Consider the following 26,431-nt stretch of genomic DNA (forward strand, 5'->3'; position numbering starts at 1 on the left):
AAAAATTGTTTGGGGGTATATCTAGGAGTAACTGGATGAAACAGAGTATCCTAAGCAAAGCATAATTTATGCTGAATATTGGTCTCTGAGGGAAAGTAGGGGAAGGTTCATTGCTTGGGTTATTTAAAACTGGATGCATAGCATATAGAACAAACGGCAGGTAGGGAACAATCCATCTTGTATTGACACGGAGATGTAATAGAAGACATAATAGGTCATCTACTCTGTGATTTGATTATTACATTATGGAACAAACAAAGTCCTAAACTGGTCAAAATGCGGCAGAATAAAGAAGAAAGGATTCTGGCATGAAAGTGTGTCAGGGATACAGCTTTACACCTTTGTCCCCGTACCATGTGAAAACGGCAACCTGGTACCTAGTACGATGTTGTGATACCTTTATCTGATCATTAAACGTGAGCTGATGCCCAGACAACGTCCACAGCGTCTTGATCTTGACCATATCTTCCACCAAATGCTGACCAGGAATTATATGCATTTTGCATAAATGCTGGGCAATTGTGTCCTTTATGGAAATAAATCAGAACACAGGGAGAACTGATATGCCTTCCAAAAAAAAATAAAAAAGCTTGTACATAGTTTCAGCTGTCTTTCCAGTCTAATACACATAGAAAAATACTTTACATATACATTCCGGATCAGAAAGTGAAGGCATTTCCTAATTTATATTCAAATCAGTGCTCATCTACACAGAGAGTTATTCCAGAATAGCTATACCTGACTAACTCCATGTGCAGATGCTTTCATTCCAGATCAGTGCCTTACCCTGAATTAGTTTAATCTACTTGCATCCACACATGGAGTTAATTGGGAATAGTTAATCCACTTTAAAATTCACGCCCTAATTTACCCAAATTAACTTTCACATGTAGACAGGCCCTTAGAAGCCTTTTACAGCAGCAGTAGAGTATTTTCACAGGTTTATATATTTTAAGGTCAGAAGGTACCATTAGGATGATCTAGTCTGACTTTCTGCATAATATAGGCCATAGACTCTTACCCAGTGATTCCTGCAACAAGCCAATAACTTCTGGTTGAAGCTATTTGTGTGTGCATGAGCAAGAATAAGAGTCTGATCCAAAAGCAAGTGATTTTAAGGGGCTTATTTAGAGAGAAACCTATTGGATTTGGACAAGTTATAAGACTGCCCCTCCATCCAAATTCCACATCCAATGTTTCACAAGGAAACTTCTGCTCACCAATACACAGTACAATGTGGCCCACACAGTTTTATCAAGGACTTGCTAAGTACATTATATATTTTTTTAAGTTTCCCTGATCGCATGGTTATTTTTGTTATGCTGTATGTGTAGGAATTACATTTCTGACACAGTCCAACAAGCCAGTTTTGGAGTATTTTTTAAAGGTACTTCATCCTTGTTTCTGAGTGTTCTAAGGTAACAAGCAGAAAGCTGGCTTAGCTTGTTTTAAATGTTTGCTGAATAACCTGCATGTGTACCTCCTGTCTGATCATGTTTGGCAGAGTTTTCCATTCTACAGGGGAAATGGCATACAAGTGTTTCCATCTGTTTTATGGTTGGTTTGGTTGCATTTGTGACAAATGTGAAAATGAATACAATTTCATAAAACATTTAAAATGGTAGCACGAAAGGGATTTGCATGGTCTACTACAGCACAGGACTGGGAATTAGGGACTGCTGAGCTCTCATCTGGGCTCTGAAACCCATTGCTTTGAGCAAGTCAACACCTGGGCTTCTCCGTCATTAAAAGGAGCATCATACTAAGAGATGGCCCCAAGACGCAAAACCTGGATGTAGGTAACAAATACGGCAGAGTCTGGAGGAGTTTTGGATGCAGAGTTTTTGTTCAACCTTTTGTCTTTACAAGAGACATTTGCAACATTCAGATCTGGGTTGGGATTCTGAATCCCTCAAAGTTTGGATCCCAGGTTCTGCTCAAGCCCATCTCTAGTCAATACTTAATATCACAAGGGCTGAGGAGTCATTCATATTTTTAGAAATGGTTTATGGTGGGATTTTAAAAAGCACTCAGTCACTGATGTTAATGGGAGGAGAATTAAGCCACTGCTGAGTGCTTTTGATAATCCTGGCCTTAAAAAGTAAAAGGCATACAAAGTGCTGAGAATTATCACTGTGTCACAAGCAGAGGTTTTCAAACAGATTAGAGCAAGCAAGAGCTAACAGATTCATAATCATGTTCAGCGGTAAAAAATGTCTATTAATAAAGAAAGGAGAAAAGAAAGAGAGGGAAGTTGAGATTTGCAAAGCAACACAGGGGATTTAGCATCTCCCATTAAAATTAATCTCAGCTAGAGTCTGAATTGTATCTCTGTGGAATTGTTTCTAAACATAATGCATTCTAAAGTTTCTCTCTGACAGGTCAGCTACTCTTTAAAAAGACTACAGAACTCAAAGCTTGAAGAAGTGAGGTTACTAAAAGGGGGTGACACTTACGTTGAAGTCAGTTCTTTCACTATACGGTTGAAGGCTTGGCACAAAGACTGTGAAAGGCCCATATTTTGTCAGTGCCAAAGAACACCCTGAAGCTGTTAAAAAACAAAACCCCAAAACAGTTACCAAGCATACAGAACAACATAAATTACCAGTTTTATTTTTCCTCTTGTTGGGGAAGGAGGGGTTAACACATCCCTGTGTCTTCAGCCTAAAGTGAGTGACCAGAGTGAATTTATGGGGAACTGGATGGATCAGGGGATTGGTAGTGGGATATCACAATGCTAGCTTGGCAGTGAAAGTTATTAGTTAAGAGTTAAGTCTTTCTGTTACCTTCAGTGGGTTTTAGATCAAGGCCTAACCTTGCAGAACAGTTTCAACACTAAGTCTCAGTTTTCACATGCTTATAACTTTCTGATGTGTAGGGTTGAACTTTCATGGTCTCTGCACAAAGATGAGTCACTTCTGGACATAGTTAGACTTCATTGCATGAATTCTTTAAGGGCCTGATCCAAACCCCAGTGGCATTGATGAGAGTTTTTCCGCTGACTTCAGTGGGCTTGGGATCAGAATCCAAGTGCCCACCTGCACAAACTATTTAGGAAAGTTTGTACAAAAACGAGCTTTTGCCAGGTTGGGGCCTAAATGTGCAGCCTTCACATTGCATTAACACATTCTTCCCCTCCCCGCCATGCTTATAAGAAGCACCCAGGATCTTTTTCAGGGGAAAAGGCAATATGCCACATTTATTGGAAATACAACAATTAGCATATGCATTTACTTACACACACACAGAGTTCCACCAGTCGATGTTATAGTTACCAGTTTAGAGTTCAGATTAATTTAGTGGCCAGCTACGTTGATGTCGGGTAGGTAGGAGCTGGGTTTTGTCGGTTGCAATATGATGCTTCGGGGAAGTCTTGGCAGGATGAACCCAAAGTTTTATGGCAAGGCCCACTATTTATATAGTGATTTTTTTTTATTGGGACCAATGAGTTTTGCACCATCATGTTGTAATTAATTGTTGTTTGATGAGTGCTTGTTTTTTTAAATTGTTTTCTTTATTTTTATTCCGTTTTTTAGGGAGTTATTCAATGCTGATTTTGATTACAGCTATTTTGCTTTTATTGAAAGGTGCCTGTTTTATTTTTAGACTAGTTAATTTGCCCTCCTTTGACATTTTAATATAATAGGGGCATGTTGCAATCTTTTGGCGCCCTTACATTTGTCCTTTTTTTTTTTTTTTTTTTTTAAAGAACATTTGGTCAGGTGATGGCCTTTACACTTATTTTTTTAACAAACATACATTTCTCATTCACACACAAAACAGAATTGATTTACACAGAGCATTTGAACAGGAACATCAAATTGCAATGCAAGAGAAAACAATCATTGCATTCTTTTACTTATTTTAAAATACTAAACCTACAACGAAGTGGTGACCCTAAAAGGTCTGTTACTGCCTTGAAATCAGCTCAGACACAGATTCTGGCCTGATGCATCTTTACCAATGGCCCATTAGGCCATTCCTTTTTGCTTTCGGAAAGGGTGGCTGGCAGGATATGATCAAATCATACACTAACACATTTAGTACATGCTACATTATTATTCTTTATTTTTTATTTTAAATTATACAAAATACAAACATAAAATCTTACTACTACACCTCCCATGTGTGCAGAGCTCTGACTTAATTAAGGAGTGCCAAAGTGCACAAAAAGTGGAAGCCTTTCATCTCTACAGTGCCAGCTCAAATCTAGCCTACTGTCTGTGGGTTGTTTGGTGGCCTACGTGAAATCAAGGAGGTGGATCTCCATCAAGTCTTAGCAAACAAGTATCCACAGCACAAAGCCTCTATCATTATTTGTACCACTTTTGGACATCTTAACAAAGAGCCCAAGGAATGAAAGAGTAATGAAGTATGAACAACCATCTAAGTAGTCCCGGCTGGTTGAGGCGTGTTGATGGACTGATGTGGTGAAGCTTATGCCACCAAGGTCTACGCTTCACCTGCTTCATGGACAGAGGACCTCAGTCACTAGGGCTGTCAATCAGCACTAATACCTCTCACACAGGAATCATCTCTGTGGTTTGTTAACACGCGCAGAGCTGGCAAGAGCCCCATCATGCAGGAAGAGTTCAGATGTAGATTCCTTGACACTGTCTTATCTTTTCATATAACATTAGACATCTCAGTTTTCTTTCGAATCTTAACCATTCACTGGCAGCACCCAAGCCCCATCTTAGCTCCATTCCCCAAAATAATTCAGAAGAGCATTACCAAACATTTTGTTTGCACTGCTTAATTTCTTATACCATCTTCCTCGAGTATTCAGCTGAGAGATCTCACTCATGAGATTTTTGTAGCAACTTCTCCCATCTCCAATCTCCCCATCTTTGCAGACACAGCTAAAGAATAAGATATGAGTGAGAAATAATAGTCATTACAAAAATGGTTCTTGGTAGGCTTGATAAAGTCTGGATGTGATCCGTTCATACAGACTAGAGACTTTGACTACACACTAATCTGTTAAAACCTAAATAAATAGCAGGGAGGAACAACATAGGAAGTGGAGAGATTGATGAGACCCATCAGATCAGATCCACCCCCCTCCGGATGAAATAGAATTAGCAATCCAAAAACACAATGTTGCAATATTTTGTATCTGAAGATGCTACCTGGGAACTGCACATTAAACAAGATACCCATTATACTGAGAATATGAAATACTCCTTTAAAAAAAAAAAAAGAGTATTTGACACTCATTAACCTACAACTTCCAAATGCCAGACAGAAAGGATGGGCTCTGCAGGATGTGCAGAAGGTTAATAAATCTAAGCTCTAGTGAACCAAGGGGGAAGTGGGGAGTGAATTCCAAAGCTGAACATCCTTCATGGACTGCGCCCTGCCTGATGCTCCTTGTTTAAATCCAGGGGAGTGCTGCCACTGATCACAACCAGGACCGTAATACATAGGGGAGAGGTGGTTTCTTACCCTGCGCAGAACCCAAACCATTAGGAATTTACAAGTGAAAACCAACAACTTAAACTCCACCCAGAAGCTTATAGGCAGCCAGTGCAAGTTAGAGAGCACTGACGGGCGGTGCTTTTGGTGAGGCTTTGACTGTATTAGGGCATTTAGTTTTCCAACAACAGTGCAGCTGCACTGGCGGTAGCAATAGTGTATTAGTGTAGACAGGACTCGGGCCTTTTAACCACCGTGTCATGAACAGCAAGTTGATATACTGAAACTGATAAAAATGAGCAAGTGGCCTCATTCGGCACCAGCTTCAGTTTTCAGATAGTCTCCAGGTGTCGTTCACATAGAGCGTGTGACAATAATTTCACCTCGGGGTGAAAGATGCAGCAGTGGGCCACAGCTGCAATGTCAGTAGCCAAGAGATGAAGTCACACCCATCTCACCAGGTACATGTGGGATAAAACACTCTTGGCTACACCTGTCACCGGTGAATCTGAACAGCCACAGCCGGTCAGGACCTTGGATTTACATCTCTTCCAAATGCAGCAGCTGAGCTGCCCCTTGTACCATGCTGCAGCCCAGGGTTCAGGACTGACTCAGAAGAAAGAGCACCATCTAATGAACTACCCTCAGCACTTCCTGATGGCCCTGAGATTCCCTTTGGAGTTTTCCAGTCCTACTCAAGGCCTAGCTATCGAGCTGTTTAGTATCTGAGCACTTGAGGCCATGCTTCACATCCAAGGTATTAGTGCCAATCTAGGGAATGTTGTTTTTCTAATGCCATGTCCCAGAGCCCTCAACTTCTACTCATCTCAGTGGATTTCCAGCTCCACTGGTCCAAACAGACTGCCCAGTGTTTTCCAAGAGCCAGCTCTAGGCATATTGAGGCCCCAGGCAGGCTAATGAGTTTTGCAACAAAGCTTATCTGCATGTGAAAATCTCTGTCCTAGTTCACACAGCTTTGCAGCAATCAGGCGGCAGCTACTTGGAATCTCAGTCTGAAACCTGCACTTTTTCCTGTCTGGGTTCAATCCAAGTATCAGTTCAGCTATTGTTATTTCAGAATTGCAGATAGCCACACACAGGGCAAGGAGAGGAGGTTTACATGGCTCCAGCCCTGCAAAGGGTCAAATAACGGCTGCTCCAGAGCAGAGGCCCTAGAAGAAGAAGAGTGAGCAAGGAGCCCTTCCCCCACCTTGCACATCCCCAGAAGTGAAGCCATAATTTGTCTGATTTGAGCTGGGGGACACAACAGGGAGAGACCTTTTAGTGCAGCCAGCAGTGTTAATGGCACCTGAGGGACAGCATCAGAGATGGGGCCATGGCTTCCCTCTCTTTTCCCTGCGAAAGGCCACGGCTATGCCTTTTGTACAGAGTAGCAAGGGACACCCCTCACCATGCTCCCTCCGCGGCCCAAAAGGCATTACACCAGGGATGTTCCCAGACACTGTGGTTCAGGCAGTGCTCCCCTTTCCGAGGGCTGCTCAGCCTCACGTGAAGCACGATTAAGCCCAAAGTGTTTGCTCAGATGAGCACTTTTTTTTTTTCTACAGGAATTGTTTTAAGGCTAGTTTTAGTATGTCTCTCCGCTGTGCTGAGCAGTCAGACCCGGCACTAAACTGGCCTAAAATCCTAATTCATTCTCCTGCTCACGGGCCTACACTGGAAGAGTGTTGAAGATTCTTTCGTTAAACACACATCAAAGGGCCCTGTCCAGGAGTCCTCCTGTAACATGCTGGCAAAGGGTGTGCTGTGTCCCTCTTCACATGTCTGTGCCACTAGATAGCTTACTACTGCTACCAGCTAACGAGGTTACTCCTTTAGCTCAAGTGGTAGAGGACTGATGAAACACTGAATGTCCCACGTTCAGCCCCTCTTATGGCCCAGGTGCGGGGCTGTCACAGCTACTTATGTAAGATTTTTATTTGTTTCAACAGACTCTTATTTTTGTTCTTTTCAAAACCTGACCACAGCCAGTATTCCCCACCTATCTCTCTGGTTTTCCAATATTATTCAGCTCATCCAAATAAAAGCCTTGTTTTAGTTACAAAAACAGGCATCTTTAAGGGCGCTTTTTGGAGCAACTCACCTGGCAATCCCCTCTGGATTGATTTTACATTTTGCAGTCATGTCACAGAAGTACCGCTGACACTCACGGACAGATGAGCAGCCTGCTGAAGGGTACAGGCCACTCATTCCAGGCTTACACACACAAGATGACTAAGGAAAGCAAAATCAGATGATTAAAATCTTGCAATCACAGATCAACTTTTATTCAAGAGCATCCCACAAAAAGTTTGGATGATCTATCCTTGCAAAAACAAAGTTAGGATAACAGCTTTGGCCAATGCAATTTAGCCCAGCGAGACTCGCTGGAAGAATTAGTTACCTGGTTTTAGAGTAACAGCCGTGTTAGTCTGTATTCGCAAAAAGAAAAGGAGTACTTGTGGCACCTTAGAGACTAACCAATTTATTTGAGCATGAGCTTTCGTGAGCTACAGCTCACTTCATCGGATGCATACCGTGGAAACTGCAGAAGACATTATATACACACAGAGACCATGAAACAATACCTCCTCCCACCCCACTGTCCTGCTGGTAATAGCTTATCTAAAGTGATCATCAAGTTGGGCCATTTCCAGCACAAATCCAGGTTTTCTCACCCTCCACCCTCCCACACACAAACTCACTCTCCTGCTGGCAATAGCCCATCCAAAGTGACAACTCTCTTCACAATGTGTATGATAATCAAGGTGGGCCATTTCCAGCACAAATCCAGGTTCTCACCCCCCCACCCCCATACACACACAAACTCACTCTCCTGCTGGTAATAGCTCATCCAAAGTGACCACTCTCCCTACAATGTGCATGGTAATCAAGGTGGGCCATTTCCAGCACAAATCGAGGCTCTCTCACCCCCCCCCCCCCCCGAAACACACACACACAAACAAACTCACTCTCCTGCTGGCAATAGCTCATCCAAACTGACCACTCTCCAAGTTTAAATTCAAGTTTAACCAGAACGTCGGGGGGGGGGGGGTAGGAAAAAACAAGGGGAAATAGGCTGCCTTGCATAATGACTTAGCCACTCCCAGTCTCTATTTAAGCCTAAATTAATAGTATCCAATTTGCAAATGAATTCCAATTCAGCAATTTCTCCCTGGTTTTCTACTGCTACATACAAATTCATTAGAAGCAATTCTTCACCTTACCTTTCCTGGGCCTTTATAGAGACAGATGGTGGAATTCTCAGGGCAGCCTCCATTATTGGTAATGCATGGATTGATAGGTTGGCATACCTTCCCATCTCCATGATAACCATCTTTGCAAGTGCATTCATATTTTCCTGGTCTTAGAGCCTTACAGACAGCTAACGAGGAGCATGGTGATGAAGTACAAGGATCCTGAGCTATACATAAACACAGAGATGAGAGGGGAGCATAACCAAGGCCCTCATTAAAAACCAGCACTTGAAGTACTACAGTAGAAACCCTCTGATACAAACATAATGGGGGATGTGGAATTTATTCAGTTTAAACTGGGAAACTTTTCGACTTATATAACCCATTGTCAGACAATGGAGATTTTTTGGCTGAGGGATTTGGATGAGTGAGCTGAGCAGTTCTCATTTCATATTAATAGCGTAAAAGTTAATAAGAGAAGGGCCAGAAATGAGAAGTTTGGGTCTCTTTCTGAACTTTTACAAACTCTGAGGGTATTTGAAACCAGAGTTTTGGTCCATTAAGGTCCCCAAATGTGTAGGGTGTTTGGATCCATCCACCTCTGAATAGTAATTTATATTTAAATAGTAGTGTCTTTTAGTCCTAGGAAAAGCAATTCATGAACATAAAACAAATTTTAAATGAGAGAGAGAGAGAGAGAGAGAGAGAGAGAGAGAAAGATCACTAACAATTCATGAAATACAGCCACCTCTGGGGTGGAAAACAGCAGCCATTAAAATTGCATAGTCTTACAGGTCATCTAAAACTGGCACTTCCATAAGCACACTAACCTAGCTCCATTTTGGCACATTAGCCTAGCACAGACAGAGAAAAAAGTGCTGTTATGGCCCAGGTTACTAGGAGTTCCTAAACATGAGGTCATTGAGGACTTCTCCACACGAACACATAGTTCGTGGCAAGCTGGGGTATAAAGCCACCCTGCACTAGCCTGTCATGCACTAACTGTCCGTGGGGACCTGCTGTGGCACACAAAAAGTTTCCTACTGCACTTGATCTATTCCCATTTCAAAGTGGAGCAGTGCACATCAGGCTAGTGTGGGATAGACTGACATCCCAGCTTGCCACAAATTATATGTTCATGTAGACAAGCCCAGAGACTCCACAGTGAAGTGCATGATTACATGCATTATTTAGCCTGGTTTAGCCTGGCTGCACTGTATGATTATTCACGCAGAACTGATTAACTCTCCAGAATCCTGTCCCAACACGACACATTCTCTCCAGCTCGCCTACCTACACAAGGAGCAGCCTTGAGGTCTTTACTTTGGTTTTCCAAAGCTCCCTTGCACAGAAATCTGTTGACTTCAGAACAGTGCTTGACACTCAGCTCTGCCCAAGTCAAGGGCTCAGGCTTGGGCCCCAGGCATGTGGGAAAACCTGGCAGCACAACCACATTCTGCTAGAGGTGCAGCGGTGTTTGGTGCGTCAGTGGCAGCCCCACACCACATAGATCCAGTCACAGGAGATTGTCCTGAATATAGAATTAGGAAGATTTGGTCACAGGGAGGTGTCTCACCTTGGCATATGCTCCCTCTCTTTCTATACCCTGGCATGCAGTCACATATTGCCATCCCGTTCATCAACACACACTGGGCATTGTTCCCGCAGGCTACACCTCTGCAAAGGGGAAGTTCTGAAATCATAAAACAAAAGGAGGGTTCCCTCAGCTGTAGCGGATGCCTCTGGATAATACAACTTACCATCTGAGGAGGCCAAGAAATAATTTAAATGATTCCTGTTATTACTTGGGGTTTCAGTAGCATGCAGTGAACAGCACATATGAATAATAAGGAAACTGCCCACGCCAAGGAGTTTACACTCTAGACATATAAGGCAGACAAAAGGTAGAAGAAAGGAAGCATTAGCCCCATTGCACAGATAGGGAACTGAGGCCCAGAGAAGGCTGTACAACGCCCATGATCAAAGCCAGAGTCTGTCGCAGAGCTGGGATTGATTCTTGCTCTCCTAAGTCCTCACCCAGTTCCTTAACCACAAGCCCATCCTTCCTCTGTATTTTCAGACTATTTCTCCTCCTCTGGGGGCACATATATTGAGCCCACTTCATGATTTCTAAATTATTTGGGAGGGAAATGCCAACATTTACCTTGATCACACTTCGGGCCAGTGTAACCTCCATGGCAGGTACAGCTTCCATCACCAGAGATCCCGTGGTTGCACACTCCATGCTGACAGTCACACACTGCAAGAGAAACCCACACAATCACGTACTGGAAGCTGCAGGGAACAACACGGGTGCTTGGGATACATCCACTAAACACACTGAAAGCTTATAAATCCAATCCAGGCTTTTAAGTCTACAGCAGGGTGACCAGATAGCAACTGTGAAAAATCAGCATGGGGAATAATAGGATATAGGACAAAGCCCTTGATATTGAGCCATCTGGACCCCTTAGTCTACAGGCAACTGTACTTTAGCCTCTCACTCTTAGAGGCCAGGGCCATAATGAGGTTTTGCAAGCCACCCTCAAAAGGTGGAGGGTGCAGGGACTAAGAGCTCTGAATCCCTGGAGGTGTCCTGTCTGGGGAGTGCAGGGGCAGGCAGAACACGCCCATGGGTGGAGCATGCAGCTCAAATGCAGCATCCACACCACCTTTTCAGAGATGCAGTTAGTCCTCCGTCCCCTCCTCCTCCAGTGATTGCTGCAGTCCACCAGCTAGCATGGAAGGAGAGAGGCCAGGGGACACAGTTAGTGTCACTAAAGATGCTAGCACTTCTTGAATGCAAACACGAGGATCTTGGCTATCCCCTATACCAATACAAGGGTGGGGGAATAGGGGCAGGCATAATCTGGCTCTATGAAATACAACATGTGAGAAACAGTGCAGGGATCTCTGCTGACATCAAATTTATTAGCTTCACAGGAAGGGCAATGTGGGGGAAGCTGAGAGACACTTGGGGGTGGGAGGGAACCAGCAAGCAGCCAGTGGGTGGGAATGGAGGTAGCAGTAGAAGATGTGTGGTTTTGGTTTGGGGTTTTTTTAAACCAAAAACTGCAGAGAGTTTTGGGTTACGGATGCAAAGGACAGTGGGAAAGGGGGGGATAGGAGAAAAAGGGACTGATCTGAGATCCCAGGTGGGAGAGACTGAGAACACCCATACTAAGAGATGGCTGTGATGATTCTTCTGTTTATTAAATATAGGAACAACAAGCTTACACAAACTGATCACTCTGTTCCCAATGATTAAAGCCACCAATTGCAGGCCTAACTTTCCAATGTGGGCACCCAAACAGGATGCCCAAATCCACATCTGGGAGCTCAGGAGTAGGTGAGGAACACCAGTGCTGAACAAGTCTCAGTGCTGCTTCCAGAAGTGGGATTTAGACATTCTAATGCTGGACCCACATTACACACTTGATCCCATAGTTTCAGCATCCTCCCCGTCAGGCAAATGCAAAACAGCCTCATCCCAGAGAAGGAAAATGATGAAAAAAGGCTGCAGTTGCAGTTATAATTTTCAGACAGTAGCACCCGCCTCTCCACTGATCAGCCCTCCTATGCCATCCTCTTCCACTGCATTCATTTAGCGGTATGTGGGGATGTCTCTTTGCAGTTGATTTAGATTGTTCATTGCTGTAGTTTACCTGATTGACAGTCAGGGCCAAACAGATTCTCATCCAGACAATCTTGGCAGGCAGAGCCGCCATATCTCCCCTAAAAGGACAAAAAAAATTGGTCAATCATTATTTTCTTACGATGTCACTTAGTTCAAGCTGCAAAGTGATAAATAACTCTGGTTATGTCTCCCCTCTTCCCCTTTTCATTTTCTGTTCATGCTCAAGTGATACAAAATAGAAACCTGCTCTTACAAGTGCCTTACCAATAGCCCTTGCAGTAGAAAGGAGAGTTGACGTAATTTTACCAATGAGCAAACAGCAGAACAATCATGGCAGTCATTGAAAAAACAATGTCTTTATCATGACTAGAAACAAAAGTACCAGTTCTCTCATGTGCACTCTCAGAGGGCTTGATCCGAAGTTCATTCATGTCAATGGGACTTTTTCTGTTTACTTCATAGGGCTGAGTATCAGGCCCTAAATTATTGCTATACCCAGTTTTCTTTCAGGCTTGGCTGTGCTGAACCACATACGTCAAACCCAGTTTCGATTTTTAGCTGGCCTCTTTTTCTGCTGATCTGGAGAACATGTTGAAATTTTGTGGCCTTTTTTGGTCTCGCTCACAGGTCTCATCAGTCAGTCGATGGGGCTGTGATTTTACAATCCTTACAGTGTCTGGGTGAATTCTTTTATGACTGGGTTAGACCCTTCCTATGCTTTCAGGAACCAGCTGGGTATATGAGGCGTGTATGGGTACTGCGAGGCAGCTGCAGGTCTCAGCTGTGAGACTTGCAGCAAGGAAGGACCTGACAAGGCCAGAGAGCTGTGTGCTTAATTTTGCCCCATTGCCTCCTCTAAGGTCAACTACCACATGCACATTTAAGCTCACGTAGGAGGGGTGTCTTTCAGCTTGTTCCCACACGACTTGTATGAGGGGCAGTACTGACGTGAATCCACAGGAGCCCCTGTAGGAGCAGAACAGAGGCCCCTTGTACCCTCCACCTTCTGGAGGGTGTTTGGCAGAGGAATAGGTACCCAGACCCCCAACACAGCAGGCTGGACAGGGCCCTGGGCATGGTTTGATGTGGACAGCCCAGCTAGAACTGGTAAGGATTCTGCCCATCTAGGTGCAGTATAAGGCCCAGATCCTCCAAGCTATTTAGGCATTTTGATGGGAGTTAGGCAGCTAAACACTGTTGAGGACCTGGACCCTAAACTCCTTGGTGTGCACATTATTGCCAAAGAGAAAAAGTAAATGTGAGGAAAGTGCTGCCTATTAAGGTCCAAATACACCAGGCCTTCTTTCAGCCCAAGGGAAGCTATTAGACACAGCTTTTTTCACTCAGGGAATGGGGGAAATCCCCCCACACCACTTGTCAGCTCCATCTCTTCCTAGAGATTCTTCCAAACTCTCTCAGCCCTTGCTTCCTCATAGCATGTGCCTTGTACAACATGCGGAGGGGAATTCATTAGTCCTCCACAGCTGGCCCAGCCCTGCTCCCCTACAAATCCGTACACTCATGGAAAACAACTATACACTTTTGGCCAGCCAGAGGGTTAACACCTTCCCTGCCGTCCCCTGGGCTGGACCTAGATACCTCCATCAAGTGGCATTACATTTCCTCACAGTACATCCCATACTGACCTCACAGGTGCAGGTTCCATTCCGTGTTATACCATCCAAACAGGTTCCGTGGCCACTGCAGGGCTTTTCAGGTCCACCAGGGCATTCTGGCAAACAGGAGACAGGCCACAGATAAGCAAAATCAACACTTCTGTGTCCCCGTATGGGTGTTTACAACAACCATTACTGTTATTGCAAACAGATGGGCTCGGGAGGAATTAAATGTCAGCCTGTAGGTGGCTTCAGTTGTGTTAACAAATGGGGGTTCCTATCTTCACTGGATCACAAATAGTTTTATTTTTCTGTTGTCATATATGACAAACATTATCCATTCCATTAGGGACAAAGAGCTATAAAAGAGTCTGAGGAGCTGTAATTTACTTAGGCCAAGGGGAGCTGAGGACATTCAGATCTTTGTAGGATCAGGCCTTATATTGTTAGCTCCATTAGAAACACGGAAAACCTGGACAGATTTTCAGCTGAATATTCAGGAAAGGCCAGTCATGTTGGAAGCTCAGTTTGAGACAGCCCCAGGCCTACTTTTCAGAGGGGTGGAGTGCCTGCAGCTCCCACTGACTCCAACTGGAGTTGGGGTAGGCAGCACCTCTGAAAATCAGGTGCCTGGTGTCTCCAGATGGCTCCTCCAAAACGGGAGAGGGCTGCTTTAGAAAATGTTATGCTTGGCCTTTTGGGTCATCTGCGCTCTGACAGAGTCTAGATGCTTATTCAAGCCACCCAAGGCTGAAAGTGGGCTAGAAATCTCATCACCTCAGGCTCTCTCTGGAAACGGGGAGTCTTTTCTATTTTCAACTGTGCTGGTAAGAGCGTGGGATTTGCCGTGTGTAACTGAGGCCGTGTCTATACGTACAATGCTGCCGTGGCGCAGCTGTACCAATACTGCCGTGCATCTGGTGAAGATGCTCGGTGATGATGGGAGACCGCTCTCCCGTCAGCATAAAAAACCCCATGTCCACGAGCGGGAGGAGTTTCTCCCACTGACACAGGGCTGTGCACATGAGCGTTTACGTTGGTGCAACTTATGTCGCTCACAGGCGTGGTTTATTCACACCCCTATGTGACATAAGTTATGCCGACACAAGCTGTATTGTAGACATAGCCTTAGTAATTCAGCTTCTTGGCCTTGCTACAACCAGCGAGCGCCAAAACAACAACAGGAAATGAGCCAAACATTTTCAGACTCAACTAGTTTGGTCTGAAACGTAACTGAGGATTCAGATCGGTTATTTTAATTCCTGGCTGGAGACGTCATGTGTTTACAGGTGGCTGTAGAGGCGACGAGCTACAGAGTATACTGCGGTACTGAAGTTCCCAGAAGGGAATCTCTTTCTTTTTCCTTGGAAACTTTCTTAAAGAATAATTCTCTTTTAAAACATTTTATTTAAAAATAAGAGTACCTTCTGCAAAAGGGAGTTTTGCCATAAGTCAAAACACAACAGGGCTCAAATCATGTGCTGGGGAAAGATTCCATTCCTAAGACCTTCAAACTTCCCTACATGGATATTGAAAACCTTGGGATCCAGTCTAAGTGTCTTGGAAACATGAAAGAGAATCCTGAAAACAAATCACTCCCCATGGAGCTGACCTGCAGGACTGGTAATTCTAGGGAGAACTTTGAAGTGCCTTGACCGGTCAATGACTGGAAGGACCCATGAAGAACCTACCATAGCACTCAGTACCCCAGAATCCCGGGCAGCATTTTTTCTTCTCAATTTCCATCTTACACATGTGACTGCACCCTGGTAGGGAAAGGGTGTCTTCTCCAAGCTTTACGCTGTATCTTAAACAGAAAAAGCCAAGATCAGTGATTGTAACAAACAGTTTGGGACCCAACCTGTTCTGTATGGATAGGACATGATAACAGATCAGGACAATGAGGGGAGATTTCTGAGCTCCTTTTTGATCCACACCAAGTAAACTGTTTGAAAAGCGCTCCATATGAATGAAGAGTGCAATACACTGTCCTGGGGCACGGAACCACAAGCACAACCCAGACTTAAGAGGTTATATTATGCAGGGCTCCGATTAATTCATTAACTTCCAATCAAATATTGGATCATGTTTTGAGCCCCAGTCTTCATCTTCAAAGCTCTGAAAGGGTGCGTTGTCTCCAAGACCGACCCTCCCTGCCTCCCTCATATTTGCGATCCATGGAAATAATGAAATATTCACTGGCACGGTTAAGGTTAGTGGGAGATGGAGACAGATCACCAGCCTCACTAAGGTCACAGTGTGGTGCTGAAGGGGCTCAAAGTGACCTTAAAGTGGCCCTAAAGAGGAAACTGAGGATTCCGCCCGGGGGTGGCAGGGAAGCATGTCAGAAACCTAAGTTGATATACAGCAGGCATGGCTGGCTTTAGAGCTCCCTTGCCCCACTTCTGCCAGAGGGGTCATGTTGTGGGCAGGTGGGGGCAGGGGAAGATGCTCCAGAGGCAGAGCCAGAGAGCAATGCACTCTGCTGATCTCCAGCATGGTAGTGCAGAGTACTGAGTTAAAGTCACTAATGCATTTTTAATCCTTTGTCTAATTCACAAAGGAAAGAATGACCTTGTGATTAATGAACTCGATGGGGATTCAGGAATTTCAAGGTCAGTTCCCAATTCTGCCACAGGCTCCCTGTGCAACCTTAGAAAAACTACTATGTTCCCTCAGTTGTAAAATCAGTCTAATATCCTTCCTCTCTCGTGTCCCTCTGTCTGCCATATCTAGAACATAAGCTCTTCACAGAAGAGACTGTGTACACAGCTCCTAGCACAGTGGGGTGCTGATCTCACTTGGGGCCTCTAGGTGCTTCAGGAATCTTAACAATCATTTATAAAGGAAACATTAAAAAATATTAGTGCCTAGTCATATAATTATTACTCCCTTAAATTTATCTTTGGCAAGAGCTTAACCTTCCTTCATCGACTCAACTCAAGTCTCAAGCGCCTTCTTTCACACTTTTATTGCTTCCATTGTGCCAGTCTGATTACCAAACATATCTGCAATAACTGCAAAATGGCTGGGGCTATTTTTAAAATGTTTCCAACTAGTAGTAAGGCACAGAAAACAGTGGACAATGTTAGCTGCTAAAGTTCACGATTGACTAGATTTGCAGATGATAATCTACAGCGTTCCGTTTTTTTACAACCTTTTGGTAAATTCATTTTCCCTTCACCCTTTTCCCATTACAGTTCAGCTACAGAAATGTGTCTGGCTTAACAGAATGAGCATAATAAATACAGGAACAAGCAGCACTTCAAAAGGAAAATAAGAGGGTTAAAAAATTCAAAGGTGACACTGAATTTGGTTTGGTTGTCAGAACAGCAGAAGGGAAGTAACGGCTTCTGGGTCTATAGCTGGTTCTGTCCTTGACTCAATATGTGACCTTGGACAAATCACATAGGCTAACATTTTTAATCTTGGGTGCCTGGAGTTAAGTACCTCCCATCCCAATCCCGCAACTTGTTCTATGTGAACAGGCCCCTGTGACCACACAGAAGTCAATGGGGATTCACAAGGGTCTATTCACAAGAAACAAGCTGCAGGATTGGGGCCATAGACTGTATTTAGGCCCCTAAATAAAAGGGTCTTGATTTTTATGGGTACTAGTACCTGCAACTCCTGTCTGAACTCAGGTGAAGCTGTGAATTCTCATGACCTCTTAAATTCAGGCTACTTTAATAAAAGGTGCGTAAATATGGGTTTTGGTGCTTAACTCTGGGCGCTCAACTCTGAAAATTTTAGTCACAGTTTCTTCCACAGGGTTATGAAGTGTAAGAAATTAATGTCTGTTCAGTTCTCTGAGTTCTTCAGATGACTGCACTAGAGAAATATCACTATTAAATACTCATTATCTGTATATCTATACACATGACCATGAGTATGCATACATGAATTATGCACTTCAAGCTGCCTCTTCTTTAAGCCTAAACCAGAATTATATTGCTCCCCACCCAATGGTAGAAACCAGCCACATCTCCCTTTCTTTATTCTTATATAAGGCAACATCTCCCTGGCCAGCAAAAAGCATGCCTTGAAATGCTGACTTATATGTGAGTATATAGAATAAATACAAAAGAGTTATAGAACGACCTGTAAACCTGATGTGGCAGGCTGAACAGGGAGATGGGCCTTACCTGCAGCCTCTCTCTCCTAACGCCTGGGTCATCTTTATCCACCCTTTTGGACACACCACTTTGGGAGCCGCAGCACAGGAGGTGCACGGTGTAGCCAAGGTGAACATCGTCTTGACATTGCAGTGCATGGATTTTAACTTTAAAAAAAAAAGCAAAGCATTAAATTGTTATCTTTAGTCACTGATCTGATTTCCCCCATTATCTCCCCACCCTGAGGACCCTGGTTTACACTGGGAATTTCATCAAGCGGGGCCAGCAGGCAGTGTAGCTACTTTAGTGCAAACCACAAATGCAGACAGGCTAAACCATGACTTTACAGTGGTAGCAGCTTACTCCTGCTTGGATCTGGGATAAGGTGTATCAGTGCAAATACAGCAATTCTGGTGGCTGACTCCAAGACCTGACTCTAATCTTATTTTCTTTTATTAGAGTAACAAATGTTAGTGGGTAAGGTTCCTTAGGGCTAGTCTACACTGGCAACCCTAGAGCGCTGCCACTGCAATGCTTTAAGGTGGCTTGTGTGGTCGCTCTCCCAGCGCTCTAAAAAACCCACCTCCTCAAGGGGCGTAGCTCCCAGCACTGGTGCACTGTCTTCACTGGCGCTTTACAGCGCTGAAACTTGCTGTGCTCAGGGGTGTGTGTTTTTCACACTCCTGAGCCAGAAAGTTGCAGCGCTGTTAATTGCCAAGATAGACAAGCCCTTATTGTGCAACAGAGATGAGGTCAGATGCTGACTTTGCTTCTCTTTGTAAATAATTGATCTTTTTCCAGCACATAAAGGCTCCCACCATGATCAGAGCCCCATTGTGCTAGGTGTCCACAAACACAATGTACTGCTGGAAAGAGCTTGCCGTCTAACTAGACAAGACAAAGGGTGCAAGGAGAAAAAGGTGTGAAGTAATTTGCCCAAGGCCATGCTTCAGGACAATGGCAGAGCCAGGAATTGAACCCAGTTTTTCAGAGTCCCAGTCCAGCGTTCTGTCCACTAGAATACCATGCACTCCTGTTTTGCTCGACCTGATTCAGGTCTCCACAGAATACTGTCACCAACATGATGGATTCATCCACGGCCTTTGTGGCATGTTCAAATTATTGACAGCCCACCCAAAAAGAAATGACACCATAATAAGAAATGAAATGAAAAAAGAAAAAAGAAATGACACCACACTCTGCTCTGCTGTACAAGTGATGGCCTAGGCCGGTTTGGAGAATAGGTCTGAGGCCTGCATGGGTAGAGTGGATGGGTAAAGTGGAATTCATGGCCTGCATCTGCGGGGTAGGAGCTCTGACTCATCCGGGGGTGACTATGGAAGGTCCCAGTCTGTACAGAAAGGGCAGAGTGGTGCATAGTGGAATGGTGAACAGGGTAACGGTGTTATTTATAGACTGTATATGGAAAATAAGGTATGATAAAGTAGCAGCAGTGGCTCGAGCCTAGGACTGTACAATAGAAGACCTGCGTTCCAGTTCTGACACAGTTTCACTGGGTGCCCTTGAGCAAGTCACTTATGCTCGATATTCCTCAGTTTCCCCATCTAATTCCCCTCCTTCACAGATGAGGTGGCAATGCTTCATTCATTAATGTTTCTAGGGCACTTGAAAAGCGTGGCTGGAAGGTATGACAGAAATACAGTATACATTAGATTCCTTGTTCACTGCACTTTCCAGACAGAGTCCCTCCAATTTTGCATTGCATCTGCCTTTGATCTGATTAATAAAAGAGCCACCTGAAGTTTGGGCATTTGAATGCCCTTTAAGTGCTCTGCCTCCTCCTAAATCATGCCTTTTTAGACGGATGGACATCCCTAGCTCCCTTTGCTAATAGTCTTAATGTCTCTCCTTCCATTGCAAACCCCTCTCTACTTTTTGATAGAGGGCAGCCCTTCCACAACTCTGTCATTAGAGAACAAGATTCCTAAATTTCTCAAGCAACTTCTAAATTTATAGGCTAGTTTATTCCTCTGTCAGCAGGAGACAAGAAACGCAGTGGCAGCAGACACTTTGTAATATGAATGAACATGCCTTCCATCCTACTGAAATGGCTAATCTCCACCACACAGCTGAGAAAACCAGTCTAAATAAAGCCACATGTACATTCCTCACAATGCTGCTAATCATGAAAATTGAACTGGATGTATGAACCAAAACAAAAATCTGTCTAAGGGAAAACATTTCTTATTACTCATATGGACATTGCCAAGAAACAGCTTTCATGTTTTTTCCTGTTGCATCAAGATGCTTAGATACAACAGTGAATGCTGTGAGGTATTCACCTAGATAGATCTATTTTCAAAGTTAATTACACACCTACATAGCACTGACATATAAGTCTACAATAACTAATCACTAGGTCCACTATCTAGCACTTTCTGTTACACGCAGCTCTACAACAAACCAGTGTGCAGGTAATAAAGGGATTTGTTTATTTATTTGGTAAGGAGAGAGATTTCAATTGAAAGTTTTTAAGGGTTTATTGTAAAATCTTACAATTTTTTAAAACCTGTGAGCTATGACAGACAATTCTTTCACAGTGAAGAAGCTATTGTTTGTTCATTCACTGAGAAAGCTGCACTGTCTGATATGAATAAACACTGCTGTACAGATCAGCATGCAGTAGTTTACTCCCACCTCCTCATGCTCCCCTGGGCAGGTTTGGGATTGGATTCTGGACTGGGTTTTGCTTCTGTTGGGTTTTAAACAGGGTATCTTCTCAGTCTCTCTGAGAAGCATGAAGGCTCATCACTTAAATCTCACACTGGGCACAATGTCAACCTTAACCGTTTTCAAGCCAACTTTTCAACAGCTGCAGTTTAGAAATACTTTTAGAAAACACTGAGGAAATTCTACAAGGCACTTCAGGGCTCAATTCTACCGGGGCAAAGTCCCCCTGAAACCAGTGAAGTTGGTGGGAGTCGAGGATGCTCAGCCTCTTAGAGTATTGGGCCCACCTCATGCTGCTATTGTATCCTCTTTGCATTTAGTGCTGATAATATGTAAATCAAAGTTTACTTAAGATCCAAGCAAAACTCCGTATCCTCAATTTTACATATACAATATAGACTATAGATATTACATACACACAGAGGAAAGGTAACAGATGGTCTTATAGCCTAATTAGGGAGGTGATTCAACATATAACTAAATTCACACTGAAACCATTTTTTTGGGGGGGGTGTATCCTTCAGTAACACAGCAGCCATCTAAAAACGAGTAATTGTCCCACAATCATTTAACTGCAAAATAAAGACTTGCGAACTTACCTTCTGACTCTGCCCTTCAACAGTGGAAATGAACCATGCAGCTAAAAAGGAAAACAGTAACCCAGGAGGATGCATTTTCATGCTTTTACAGATGGGACCCTTTTCTTGAAGGGGGGGGTTGATGTAGAGTATGCAACTTCAGTAAGATAAGACCGCCTACTAAGAATCAAATCCAAGAAAAACCAGAGATTAAACATAAACAGGGAGAAAACACTTTCGCACTCTGAATCTCCTATTCCAAAGTATACAGAAGTAATTCTGCTACTTTTAACGTCAAACATGAGTCAACAACAGCTTTTTTTCTCTCTCTCCTTTTTTTAAACACACACACACACACACACACCCCTGTGAGTAGAAGGTTTACTGAAAACAGGAACATCTACGGATTTCCTCCCACATATCAGTTCAAAACAGATGGAAGGAAATCCTTAGCTTTCAACTGATTGGAATGAAATATGTTAATTGTATCCTTAACTGGAGGCAAACCCAAGAGACAAATGTATAGTGTAGAATCTGGATGGCAAATCAATTTAATTTCATTGCTGATAATACGACCAAGCCAACCAAAAAACACATACATCCATTGCCTGTTGCAGCAGATATTTATTTGTTCTATAAGGCAAATCTTTGCAGATGGTCTATACGGTACTTAATAAAGATAACAAATATTGCCTATAAAGCAAAATTGTCCCCTTCGTTGGGGTTTGATGTTTATTTAAAATGCATGAGTTGCTCAACAAGAAGAGTGTTACATTTAGCATACCAGTGACTCTGTGGGTGGCAGCAAAATATATAAATTATTTTCTAAACACAATACTGGTAGCTAAAGTAATTCAGGGAGGATGCTTTTCAACACTTGGAGTAATCAAGCCCTGAAATTTAAGAGACACGCTTGGCCTTGCATTGAGATTGCAACTGAATATCTCTTGCTGTTGACAGTAGAGAAAATTAAGAAGATTCACAACATGTTTGATGGGCGCTTTATCTACAAATGTTGCCAATAACATTCAATTTATTTTGTGGCGTAAGGAATTCTCCAAATAGTACTTAGCTGTAAACACCATTAGACCATGATGACAGTGACTAAGTATATTAATAGGTTATTTTAGCCATTTCAAATGTGTGTATAAAAGCAAATCAGTCATTTTTAGAATGTGTTTGTGTGTATATATAAATAAACACAGAATGTATTAATTCTTAATACTTATTAGGACTTTGCATATCTATACACACACACACAGCATGTATTAAAATACAGTACTTGGCATACACATTCCCACCAGAGTGCATAAAAACATGATAGGAAAATAATAGGTACCGTACTTACTAATGCTGTTAATTGTAGTCTACCTCTTCTCCCATCTAACAGAAAGATGCAGGCTGACGAACAGTGGTGCTATATATCTCCCAGCAACAGGAAGCAAACAAGGCAAAAATCCATTCACTGTGGCCTGTAGAAAAAGTCCCAGTCCCGCAACTCACTTCCAGCTTGATCAGACGATTCAGCTCATTTGCCCCATGAGGCATTCTGATAACTGCAATCGTGGGACAAGGGCCATGCAGGCAGCATATCACTACGGAGCACACCTGGATAGACCCAGCCTCCGGTCCATACCAGAGTGAAGTACAGATCAGCGGAGTGGCATCAGGTGCCAGCAGTCACCACGGGGCCTGACATTCAAAAAGGTTGTGTTGGGATAGAGTGACGGAAGAAGGAGGCCAAAAGACAAACTGATATTCAGGAGAGGAGAAAGGGAAGGCCATGCATCTGTCCTTCCCTTTTCCAAGCATCAAGTACTCCCAGCCCAGCTCTGCTTCAGCCATCATCTCTCCGGCACCATACCCACCCCAATCCAGCCACCTTCCCAATGGCAAATTTTCCCTTGGCTTCCATAGTGAAAAGCACCAGTAACCTAAAGAGCTTCCCAGCTGGGAAAGCTTCCCTCACCTTTCTTTCCTCATGAAAACCAACACCTCCCATCATGAGCATCCTCTGATGCCCCAACCCACTGACCCTCCTACATCCCCCAACTGAAAGATATCCTGATTTGGCTACCCTGCTCCTTGTGAAAACCCTCCCTTTGATAATAGAGAGACAAATGCCTCACTTTGCTGTGGAAACAGCCCAGTTACCCATAGCAACAATATCTTAAACTCACCACAGATGACTCTCTTGGTCAGGCTGTAGATCAGAGCAATAGAATAGGTAGGGTAGTTGCAATATATAAAATATGTTATCTGCTAAAATACATGAGCTCTGTTTACCACCACACTACTGCAATATGCCAGTCAAGAAATTAAAGGCCTAAATCTATGTACCCCAAGTCACGTTACTAGTCTTTAGTCATGTGCATAGACTTCTCCTTATCATTAGTAATTCTCAGTGAGAGTAAGGTTTGCAGGAACAAGTCCAATGCTCTCTACTTATAATCCCCCTTACGTACTGCTGAATTTATTCACACAGCATATAAAAAAATCACTAAAAAGTTTGATCACACAAGTTATCATTCAAAAATCCAGCTCAAATTATTAAAGCTGGTCCAAGTTATAAAGAATGAGGAAGTCACTCATTATAAACAAATCAAGGCAGTGTGGAATGGAAATTTACATATTCAAATTGCTGTTACACTGCACAATAGTTGGACAGCAACATTCTTCTCTCTGCCTCTGATTTGAGATTTAGGCTTACTCAGCAAATGGCTACATTACACATGGCCAAAGCAGAAATTCAGTACAATTGCAATTGTTGGAACTGTGGTATGGTTAAGGTTAACCTGCTACCAGTGTTGTAGGAATGTGCTCATGTTCATATGTTTTGGGAGTGGGAGGGTAAGAGCTGTGCAAGGATAGATACAGTAATCTTGCTGGATCTTGCACTTTAAGAGGGGACTTTGACAATTTATAACATTGGTACTTCCTATATAAATTCTCAGAGAAGTCCTTAAGAGCTGCCTTGGCAGCAAGAGAGACTCCAAAGCTGGAAAGAATGAAGAACCTGAATGTTCAAGAGATATTCCCAAACTGTGGCCCATAGATCACTTGTGGTGAACAGTCACATGAGGACCAGATTTTTAATTGCTCAGCATCCGCTGCTGGGGGACAGATTTTCAAGAGAGCCAAGCTCCTACTGAGGGACCTAAAGAAGGGCCAGATTTCCAAAAAACGTCAGTACACAGTAGTTCCTAATGTGACAATGATGGCTAGATTTTCAGAAGTGCTGAGCACCCAAAGTATCACAGACACAAAAGGTGAAACAAGGACCAATCTTAGGGTTTTATATTGCTGCCTTTCACCATAGTATCTGACCTACTGTAGGGAAATTCCCTTCTGAGTTACATATATCATGGTGCCAATGGTTACACTTTCTTATCAGAGCATACTTCAGTTAAGACAAACAAGTTAGAGGAGGATACACAATCTAAAATTAACACTGAGCAGTTCCATTTTATGGTGATGGGGCATAAAATAAGGGATTAAAAGGTTGTCTTTAAACCAAAGTTGCTGCCTCTTAGTGGAACAGGCAGTTTATTCCAGTTATTATTCCAGCAACCTGTGTGAAAACTTGCAGCCCTAATGAAGAGAAAACTTTTATCTACATGTTACTGCAGGAGTTGGAACAATATAAACAGATACAGTAACTTGCGGGACTGACAAAAACCCAGAAGTATTAACAGGGTCAGATACCTTTTGCCCTGGGTTTCTGGGTGACCAGTAGTAATTACCATCAGATAGCAGTCTCTGCCCCAGTTCTGAGATTCATTAGAGAGTTCAGCAACTTGTTATGATGATGGAAATGTCTGGGACATGTGCTAAGAAAGAAGCCAGACCATCTGCCATGACAGACCTGCCTTTGTGCAGCTGAAGGAACACATAAAAGGGGCCAACTGAGAGAACCCCTCCATCAAACAGTGCTTAGAAAGGAAAAATGTATGGGACTTGACATCAAAGACATAGAAAGGGTAGCCCATGAGGAACAATGGTGGCAGAGCCTTGTTTGTGCCTTAAGACGTTTGAGAGCACTAGAAAGATTCAGATATTCAGATTAAAAAAAAAACATACTCAAGAAATGTGCACTGTCCTCATTCAAACATTTCCGAATCCTCCCCCACACATGCTAGTTTCAGAATGGGAGCGTGTATTTGTTCTGGGAAGCATTGCTCTCCTGGAGGTTGAAGAAAAATAAGTGCTAGTGATTAAGTCAAGTTCTGTCTCTGCCACACACTTCCTGTACAAGTCACTTAATCTCCTTGGTGACTCAGCTCCCACCTATACAATGGGGTAACACTTCCCTACCTTCCAAGGGTATTTATTGTGAGGATAACATGGGAGTAAAGCACCTAAATTCCTTTGAGGCTCTTGGCCTTAATAAGTCAGGTGCTTAAATACAAGAGTGATGAGAGCCACATAAATATATCAATAGACAGGTGAGCCGTTCTCAACTCTCATTGACTTCAGCAGGAGATGACAATGATCAACACCCCTAAGGTTGTGAGCAACTACATTCAAGAGGCCTTTGATATTTATCCTACAGGCTCTCACCCACCCATCTAATTTGTCTTATCCATAACTGTGTGAACCAAACAAGCTGAGTGCTATTAATTGCTGGGAAAGCAACTGCTATTGACATTTGTTTTGTAAATATAGTAAATGTAGAGTTCATGGGTTTTAGTCAAGTAACTGAATGAACCCCAATTGGAAAATAAATTTCTCTAACAAAGGCAAGATATGTATCAATGTCTACTAACCCTCCACACACCCTCATCCATCTGTATTTTGAAACACTGGATCACCAGCCTTCTTTCTGTAGTGTTTGCAGACACAGCTAGCTTGGGCAATTTCCTGCTATTGAAATCTTTTGTTTACACAGTCTTGACTGAAATGAGAGAGACAAACGATTTACCATCCACTCTATCATACCATGTGGCTTTTTGGGGGGGGTTGCAAATTATTTTAAATCCATGGAAAGAAATAAACACCCTTGTTATGCTCTTTGGAAGAACAAATTCTATTTGCTCAGAATTATATAAATGCCTAGATGACTGCAGAACTGCAAAGGTACCGTTAAGGGGTACAACCAGCCAAGCCACAAGTACTATATAGGAGAACAGGGCCTACGGTACCACCGAAGCAGAACAAAGTTCCTAGAGGCAGCAAAATT

At 43.2% G+C, this 26,431-nt stretch overlaps 1 protein-coding gene across 4 annotated transcripts in view; it reads right to left on the minus strand.

Annotated features, from left to right (window-relative positions):
• Positions 1-22,617, minus strand: part of STAB1 (stabilin 1) — a 100,554-nt gene extending 77,937 nt beyond the window's left edge. For 3 of the 4 annotated variants that reach the window (XM_073352442.2, XM_073352440.2, XM_073352443.1), the window contains exons 1-12: positions 21,274-21,482; positions 18,014-18,150; positions 15,560-15,675; positions 13,899-13,984; positions 12,281-12,350; positions 10,780-10,875; positions 10,192-10,308; positions 8,646-8,842; positions 7,523-7,653; positions 4,735-4,862; positions 2,457-2,548; positions 398-526 (exon numbers count right to left, since the gene is read on the minus strand). In XM_073352442.2, coding sequence (XP_073208543.1) covers positions 398-526; positions 2,457-2,548; positions 4,735-4,862; positions 7,523-7,653; positions 8,646-8,842; positions 10,192-10,308; positions 10,780-10,875; positions 12,281-12,350; positions 13,899-13,984; positions 15,560-15,675; positions 18,014-18,150; positions 21,274-21,354 — 1,380 coding nt within the window. In that variant the 5' untranslated portion in view covers positions 21,355-21,482. Of the gene's footprint in view, positions 1-397; positions 527-2,456; positions 2,549-4,734; positions 4,863-7,522; positions 7,654-8,645; positions 8,843-10,191; positions 10,309-10,779; positions 10,876-12,280; positions 12,351-13,898; positions 13,985-15,559; positions 15,676-18,013; positions 18,151-21,273; positions 21,483-22,600 lie in introns of those variants that run through there. The other variant, XM_073352441.2, reaches the window with a different exon arrangement.
• Between the last annotated feature and the right edge of the window lie 3,814 nt (positions 22,618-26,431).

Source organism: Lepidochelys kempii, chromosome 7 (genome assembly GCF_965140285.1).
Source record: "Lepidochelys kempii isolate rLepKem1 chromosome 7, rLepKem1.hap1, whole genome shotgun sequence".
NCBI lineage: Eukaryota > Metazoa > Chordata > Testudines > Cheloniidae > Lepidochelys > Lepidochelys kempii.